The sequence below is a fragment of the Phocoena phocoena genome, chromosome 15 (assembly GCF_963924675.1).
Source record: "Phocoena phocoena chromosome 15, mPhoPho1.1, whole genome shotgun sequence".
In the NCBI taxonomy this organism is placed as follows: domain Eukaryota; kingdom Metazoa; phylum Chordata; class Mammalia; order Artiodactyla; family Phocoenidae; genus Phocoena; species Phocoena phocoena.
Genome location: NC_089233.1, coordinates 60,681,788 through 60,690,202, shown reverse-complemented (window position 1 = coordinate 60,690,202; position 8,415 = coordinate 60,681,788). Strand labels below are relative to the sequence as shown.

General features: G+C 47.9%; 1 protein-coding gene across 1 annotated transcript; it reads left to right on the top strand.

Annotated features, from left to right (window-relative positions):
- Positions 1–1,087: 1,087 nt before the first annotated feature.
- On the top strand, positions 1,088–3,788 carry ZCCHC3 (zinc finger CCHC-type containing 3). Its single transcript, XM_065893451.1, has one exon. The coding sequence runs from the start codon at positions 1,107–1,109 to the stop codon at positions 2,319–2,321; it is 1,215 nt and encodes a 404-aa protein (XP_065749523.1). The 5' UTR covers positions 1,088–1,106; the 3' UTR covers positions 2,322–3,788.
- The last annotated feature ends 4,627 nt before the right edge of the window (positions 3,789–8,415 follow it).

Here is an 8,415-nt window from a genome sequence, read left to right as displayed (position 1 = left end):
TATTAACCCCACCCCCTCAACTACCCAAATTTCATCAATGCTTCTGGAGCACCAGTTGAGACAGATGAGGTAGGAATAAGGATTGCGTCCAGTGCTAACTTTAGTTAGGGAATCTGTGTGAAGGCGTTTCCTGGAGAGTCTGATCCAAAGAGTCCTTTATCCAAAATGTCAGAGCAAAGAAGTAGAAGTATAAGCCACCTACGCGTGGAGGCTGCCTGTTAACTCTGCCACTTGGCCAAGTGATTTAACTCCCATCTCCAAGCCCCTGCCTCCTGTAAAATGGGTATAATTACAACATTGTTTTGGAAGATTCCATGTGATAAAGCTTGCAGTGTGCTTCGAACAGTATCGAACACTTAAGCGCTCAATATAATTGTCATCATGAATATGATGGAGGTCTTCTTAAAAAATAATTCAGTATGACTTACTTGGAAATGTATCAAAAAATGAGGAGTGATGGATACAGGCGTAGTGTGATAAGGTATAGTACAATTTTAATGAAAGATAAAATAGTTTAAAAGTTAAAATGTTCACTGCAAAATTCTTTCCACTTTTTGTATGTTTGAAAATGTCCATAATCCAACGTTGGAAAAATAATGTATTGTGATCTGCTCTGGGAGGAGGAAGGGCTAAGTTTTGTCTTTGTTTTTTTAATAGAAAAGGTACAAAATTGAAAACAAAATGGGCGAAATCTTCCTCAACTCTCTCCCGCCTTCGGGCTGTGGGCCGTTAGTAAAACTGCTTGAATGAAATCATCGAGGACCGCTTGCGAAATACCAAATCCTCGAGAGCGAGGCCCAAGGCTGCCAAAACCTCGCGAGGGACAGGGACGCGCTCCAAGCTCCGCATCCCACTTCGGTGCCGAGGAGGTAGGGTTGGAGCGAGCACTAACGGAAACGCGGCCTGGCCGTTACCAGGGGGTTCCCGGCCCGCGGCCGCTGACCGCCGAGCGCCGCAAGTAAATACCTTAGCGGGGCGGGGGAGAGAAGCGTCGAATTTCAAAAAAAAAAAAAAGCCCAAACCCCCACAGCCCCGGGCGGGCGGGCGCGCGCCATGGGCGCCCTTTGGCTGCGGGAGTGAGTGGAGAATGCTGGGAAGGAGGTAAAATGGCCACCGGCGGCGGCGCAGAGGAGGAGAGGAAGCGGGGGCAAACGCAGCTCCTGTCGCTTGCGCGCCCGGCGGCCCGGGCCGAGGAGGCCGAGGGCGGCCGCGAGAAGATGGGCTGGGCTCAGGTGGTGAAGAACCTGGCCGAGAAGAAGGGCGAGTTCCGCGAGTCGCGGCCTCCGCGGCGGGAGGAGGAGGGCGGTAACGGCGCGCGCGGCGGGCTCTGCGTCCCCGCGGGCCTGGCGGCGCCGGGCCTCGGTGACTTTCCCCCGGCCGGCCGCGGGGACCCGAAGGGCCGCCGGAGAGACCCAGCCGGCGAGGCGACGGACGCCCGCAAGAAGAAGGGCGCAGCCGAGGCGGGCAGGAGGAAGAAGGCCGAAGTGGCGGCCATGGCGGCCCCGGCCAAGCCCGACGCGGCCGAAGACGCGGCCGAGCGGCCCCCACAGGACGAGCAGGCGACGGCGGCTGGCCCCGCGGCGGGCCCGGGCAAGGGCCGCTTCCTCGTGCGCATCTGTTTCCAGGGAGACGAGGGCGCCTGCCCAACCCGGGACTTCGTGGTGGGCGCGCTCATCCTGCGCTCCATCGGCATGGACCCGAGCGACATCTACGCGGTCATTCAGATCCCTGGCAGCCGGGAGTTCGACGTGAGCTTCCGCTCGGCGGAGAAGCTGGCCCTATTCTTACGCGTCTACGAGGAGAAGCGCGAGCAGGAGGACTGCTGGGAGAACTTTGTGGTGCTGGGGCGGAGCAAGTCCAGCTTGAAGACGCTCTTCATCCTCTTCCGGAACGAGACGGTGGACGTGGAGGACATCGTGACCTGGCTTAAGCGCCACTGCGATGTGTTGGCCGTGCCGGTGAAAGTGACCGACAGGTTTGGGATCTGGACCGGGGAGTACAAGTGCGAGATCGAGCTGCGCCAGGGGGAGGGCGGGGTCAGGCACCTGCCGGGGGCCTTCTTCCTGGGGGCCGAGAGGGGCTACAGCTGGTACAAGGGGCAGCCCAAGACGTGCTTTAAATGTGGTTCCCGGACCCACATGAGTGGCAGCTGCACACAGGACAGGTGCTTCAGGTGCGGGGAGGAGGGGCACCTGAGCCCTTACTGCCGGAAGGGCATCGTGTGTAACCTCTGTGGCAAACGAGGACACGCCTTTGCGCAGTGTCCCAAAGCGGTTCACAATTCCGTGGCAGCTCAACTAACCGGCGTGGCCGGGCACTGAACACCTGCCTGCCTGCCAGGGTGAACACAGAGCCAGCTTACCCCTCTTAAGTGCCAAAACTTTTTTTAAAACCATTTTTTATCGTTTTTGAAGGAGATCTTCTTAAAACTACAAGAGACATCTCACTTTGCCTTCCTAAACTGAGTTTACTCCATTTCAGCCTTTCCTGAATTTGGTGACTCTGTCATCAGTAACGACTACCGACCAAGAACTGTAGTGTGCAGATATGTCTCCCCTCCCTTGTTTAAAATTTATTTTCATTTTTGTATTTGGAGATTTTTTTTCTGGTACTTTTTACTCCCCACCCCTTGTCTTCTCCCCGGATTTTCATTCTTCCGGCTGCCTTGCTCATCTTTGTGCCCCAGTGCTAGGTAGGGGCCCAGCACATGGTCGGCACTCCATCAATGTTTGTTGAATTGAGAACATTGTTGACCCTGGCTTCTGTCAGGGTGTCTATCTTTTGCAGCTCATCCCTTCCCCTTTTAATTTGCTGCTTCTAATCTATGTGGTCTGAGAATTTGTGAAACCAGTGTTGTTAGAAGTGTATGTAACCTGAGTCAATAAGCTCTGAATGGTGGCCAAGGGCCTCTCTTATGGCATTAAAATGCATGGACTTTGTGACAGCGCTTTCAGTGGCTCAGAAGCCATTCTTCACAGAATCATGGAATCGAATCTGGAATTTTCCTGCTGGAAAGGACCTAAAAATTGGTCTAGACCAATCCACTGGTTTTCCAACAGATGAAACAGGACCAGAGAGGTTAAATGACTGGGTCAAAATCACATAGCTGTCTGGTGCCAGAGCTAGCCTAGAGTAGAGTTCCCTGACCCCAAGCCCGGTGCTCATTCCACTACCTCTCACACCTCACAACATTTTCCTCAACACTTGAGGGCCCAGAAAGTCTGCTCTTTCCAGAATAATGAGCCCAGGGGAATGCTAAGAAATCATCTGGGGAAGGAAGGAGAAGATTTGGCAGGAGCTTCAGAATACTTGGGAGATACGGAAGGGACAAAGGAACATAATCCAGGGTGTACTCATTGCCCCCTGGGGTACCATATCTGGATTAAAGTGGCCCTGCTCCTTTGTGGCCTTCCCCTTCCCCGTTCATTGCCGTCAGTGAGAAATAGAGGTGCTCCTGAGTAAAGAAAGGTTTACATTTGCATCTTAGCCTCAATAGCTAGCGTCCCCAGAGAAGCAGCCGACTGGAGCTCATCTGCAACCTCCGGACTCTCAGGAGAAAAACAGAATTCCAGTGAGCTGTTAACTCTGAAATGTACTTGGGAAATAGGCCAAGCTAGAGGGCATTGGGTCTACTAAGTGTTATCAAGTTAAAGTAGAAAAGACAGTTCACTGCTTTTCTTTTAGTTTTTGTTTTTCCTTTATGTTTTGCTATTTTCTTGTGGCTTAGAATGTAAAATCGATTGTTTAAAGTTTTGTTCTGAATAAATATTTATCTTTTGTATTGCTAACACTGCTGCACTATTTCCTTTCAAAATGTTAGATGCATAGGTTCACAGACCCTAGTTCAACCGAGGCTTCCCACACACCATTTGTTTACTCTGCATATACATTTCCAGCCCGCAGGCAACACTTAACACCTACTATGTTTTCCCAGGCCCTTGGGAGTTGTTACCTAAACCTTTGCATCAAAATCACTTAGCATGCTGTTAAAACTAAAGTGTTAAGTCCTAACTCAGTTCCGAGCAATGGGAATCACTGGAGTGAGTGAAATATTTTTAGTAAGCACCCCAAGCAGCTCTGATGGGCAGCCAGGTTTGAGACCACAGTTCTGAATGGTACTAACCTGACTGAGAGGGACTGCCCTCAGGAGATTATAAACCAGTGGGAAAAACTGAGGTAGGATATCAGTTTCATCATCTTAACAGTTATTGCAAGTGTACTGAATTGGATACAAAGTATTCATGGGCTTTAGAAAAAATGCCATCTCTTCCAACTATAAGGGAGGAAGAGAGAAAGGGTCCAGGAAATTTCCCATAGAGCTGACTCACTCCTCCAAGCTAGCCCTGGAGACTCCAGACACAACCCTCTGAGGGATTTTCTAGCCCCGAGATGATAAGATGATCTGATCCTAAGAATTAATGTTCCCAGTATATTGATTCTCTGACTCAGTGATTTGAGGGTATTTCCAGAGCTGATCTGGTACAGTTGAGGCCTGGTTGGCTCTTCAGAATCCTGCCTTTCAGAGCCAGCTCAGCCTTTCTCCTTCCTGTCTCCCAAGGCAAACACAGTCTTCCCTCCTCCTTCCTTCCCTCCCTCCCTCTGTCCTCTCTCTCCCCCTCCTCTCCCCCTCCTCTGCCACGGGTTTCCCTCCCGCACTGTGCTGGAGGCCTGACGTGGGGGGAAAAAGCCTGTATTCATCATAGTCCCCTCCCCCTTCCTCCTAGCAGGCACTGTGCCAAGGAGCCTCCTTGGAAGGAATCTTCCCTCTCTCTGCCCCTCCCCCCCAACTCTACTGGAGAGAGCAGAGGAAGAAACTGTTTCCCTGCCCTTCCCCTCCCCGCCCCCCTATCCGCTTCAGGGCCTCCAGCCTGGCAGTCTGGGGACTGAGCCACGGGCTGGAGCAGAACAAACCTCCCCCAGCTTCCTCTCCTGATCGAGCAGCCCCCAAATTACAATCCCTCACTGTTCATGGGCTCCTGGGAAGTGTGTGGAGATCCCCAGCCTGAGGCTGGCTGACTAGCTGACATTCATTCGTTCAGCTTACAACAATACTGAAGGCCATTAAGAGCCAGACCCGACAAAAGGCACTCTGCGTACACCCGTGAATAAGACTATGCACTTGCAGAGGGAGCTACAGATAAGTAATAAGGAAGCAATTTTTTAAATAATATTAAGTATTTTTTAATGTTGTAGAAAAGAGTATAGAATTGTCTCAAATGCAGTTCTACTAGAAGAGATGATGTCTGGACTGAAACCTGCAAAATGAAGGAGTCAAGTGAAGAAGGAGAAGATATTCAAGCAACAGAAGCAGCCTGTGCAAGACCTGGAGGCTAGAGCACAGGGTGTGTTCAGGCCGGCTGGAGAGTCACAGGAAGATGTGGTTGGGAAAAGGCCAAGAGGAAGTGACAGGCTTTGTCAGTGTATTAAGAGGCTTGATTTTGTCCTAACACCCTCCACTCTGGCCGCCTTCATTCCATTCATTTAACACTAACATTCGTATGTTAAGCACCAACTCTTTCAAGGCAACGAATTGCAGCAAAATAGTCAAGCACTTTGGGGCTGGAATTCTAGAGTCACCCAAATATATAATCTGTAATAATGCATTGAAAGAAACATACAGAGTGACATGTTTAATAAGGAAAACTGATCTGTTCTTGGGGAGGTCAGGGATAACTTCCCAGACAAAATGTTTGAACTGAGATCAAAAGATTATATAAGAAGTTAATTGAAAGGTGGGGGTGGGGGTTAAGTGGTGGTAAGGGTATGAGCCTAGGTTTGCGTAAGGATAACAAGTATAACAACCCTATAGTGGGAGGAGGCACAGTGGATTCTAGAAACCAAATGAAAGCCAGTGTTTAGAAACAAACCACTCTAGGTATTGAGGTAAGTGATGGGCTCTAGGCTGGATATTAGGAATGATTCCTAGAACACCATGGAACTGAACTACCAGGGGAGCTACTACCTCTCTCACAGTCAGAAAGGAGCCGGGAGGCCATCACTGGAAAGGCCGAGTTTGAGAACACACTGCGGAAGCTGCCACTCAAGGACAGGATGCCACTGCCAATGCTACTGCTAGAACAGTGGAATGTCAAGCCCTTGAAGCCAGAGATCATATACTAGAGTCTCCACAACCTTACTTAAAAGCAAAATCAGCCAAAATTGTTTGACTTCTGCCTACTACCACCTTCCAAACCTCATGTAAGTGTACCTAATTGCTGGAGCCCTAGCTGCAAGGGAGTCAGGAAATGCTTTTGCTTTCCAGCATGAGTAGCACAGAAAGCACACTAACAGTGGGAATGGGAGCTGTCTGCGGACCATCCACATCTGGCACAGCCAGTGTGGCTACAATGCAGAGAGGGGGAGGGAGATGATGGTACGAAATAAGACTGGAGATCTCTTGGGGAGGTCTGGTCAGCCATGTTTAGAATTCGAGCCTACGAATGATGAGGTGCCATTGAAAAATTTTTGAGCAAGGAAGTGACATGATCAGGGTTATATTTTTAGAGAATGGGTCAGAGAGAAGCCCAAGTGTAGAGAAGTCCAGTTTACCAAGGTGACAGACTGAGGGTACCTTGGACCTGGATGATGCAGATAGAGAAAAGCAGGCAGGGTAAAGAGATGTTTAGGAGTTTAAGTCAACAAGACTTAGACATAGGCTGGAGGAAAAGTAAGTACCAAGGATGACACCCAAGTTTCCAGCTTCTGCAATTGGATAGATAGTGGGGCCACTCCCTGAGGTGTAGAATAGAGGAGAAAATCCAAGTTTGGGATGAAGGTCTTCAGTTTGATTTTGGCTGTGTTGAGTTTGAGATCCCCGTAGAGGATGTCTAAAAGAAGGTGTGGGATGGGTGGTTCAAGATCCACAGGTCTTAAATTCTAAGGAGAGCTCTGGGCTTGAGATATAAACACAGGTGTCCTATAGCAATGGTTTTCAAACTCTTTAACCACATTCCACAGAAGGTATACATTTTACATTGCAGCCATCCAACATATACATATACATGTGTATACTTATATATAAATAAACAAGTTTACATATAGAAACAAGTTTATATAGAAACAAGTTTATATATAGAAAGAAATAATATCTCTGTGGGTGGTGTGCTCTGATATTTTCTATTCTATTGCTTCATTCTTTTATAAATGCTTATATGACCCATGAAATTGATTTTATAATCTCCTAATGGGTCATGAGAAAAAGCATAGGGGAGAAAGATTATAGCAACTCGGACCGTACCTTATGCAACTCTGACATGTGAGAGTTTTCCCTGATGGAAAAAGATACCGTGACAAATTAATAAAGGACAGCCAGAAAGGGAGAAGGAAAAGAAGAGTGTAGAGACACATAAACCAAGGGAGGATAGCTATAAGTGGCAGGGATTAAATGTATTGAGTGCTGCAAGAGGTCAAGTAAAATTGGCCTTGAGAAATGTCAAGATTCATAAGTCAGGATTGAAGAGTGCCCATTGGATTGAATAATGTGGAGGTCATTGGTGAAGGCCTTTTAGAGTGTTGGGAGAAAGAGGTGGACTAAGGAACAAGTAATCTTCCTAAAATGCCAATCTAGCACTCTGACCCTTTTACTCCCTCTGGGGCTCTCTACTGCTCTAGGGAGTCAGCCTAGCATACAACTCCTTTTGCAAGAGGCTTCTGGGCCCCTTTGGGACTTTATTCTCAGCCAGAGTGCCCATTTCCCTACTTCATGTCAACTTCAGGTGTGGCTGACAAAGAGCAACCAGGAGTTCAGTATGATGGAGTGTGGAATGGTATAAGAGGAAGCTAAGGAGTCAGATCATACCAAGTTGAAGGTGGAATTCCACGAGAGCGAGCGTTACCAGACGTGGGCAGAGCCAGTGGATCCATACAGCACCACTTGCTGGCTTGTCAGAGTGACTAAGAATATTTGGGGGAGGACATGTTTCATGAAAATAAACAGATATATTATGGAGGAGAATGCAAACTTTGCAGAGTTTTAAAATAAAACATGGACCAACATCTTTGGAAAGCAGTTTGTTTGGCACTATCAAAATTTTAAATTTACATAATCTTTAACACAGCAGTCATAGGAAACGAATCTATAGCTAATCTTGGACAGGTGCACAAAGATGTTATATGTCAGATGTTATGTATGTTCACTGATGCATTACTTAAGGTACCAAGGACTGGAAACAACCTGATTATCTATCAGTTATGTATCATTAGTAGTTAGGCTATGGCACATTCAAATAGTGTCACACCATGCAGCTGTTATAAAGAACGGCTGTTAAAAACCATCTAGGACACATTTTAAAGTGAACAAAGCAAGGTATGGTACGCTACTGTTTACATTTTAATTTTACTTTTTTCAGCTTTGTTGAGGTGTAATTGACAAATAAAATTGTAAGATATTTAAAGTGTACCATGTGATAATTGATA

What these genes read in the sequence shown, in the direction of transcription:
- ZCCHC3 (XM_065893451.1), top strand. Translation starts at nt 1,107, where the DNA reads ATGGCCACCGGCGGCGGCGCAGAGGAGGAGAGGAAGCGGGGGCAAACG.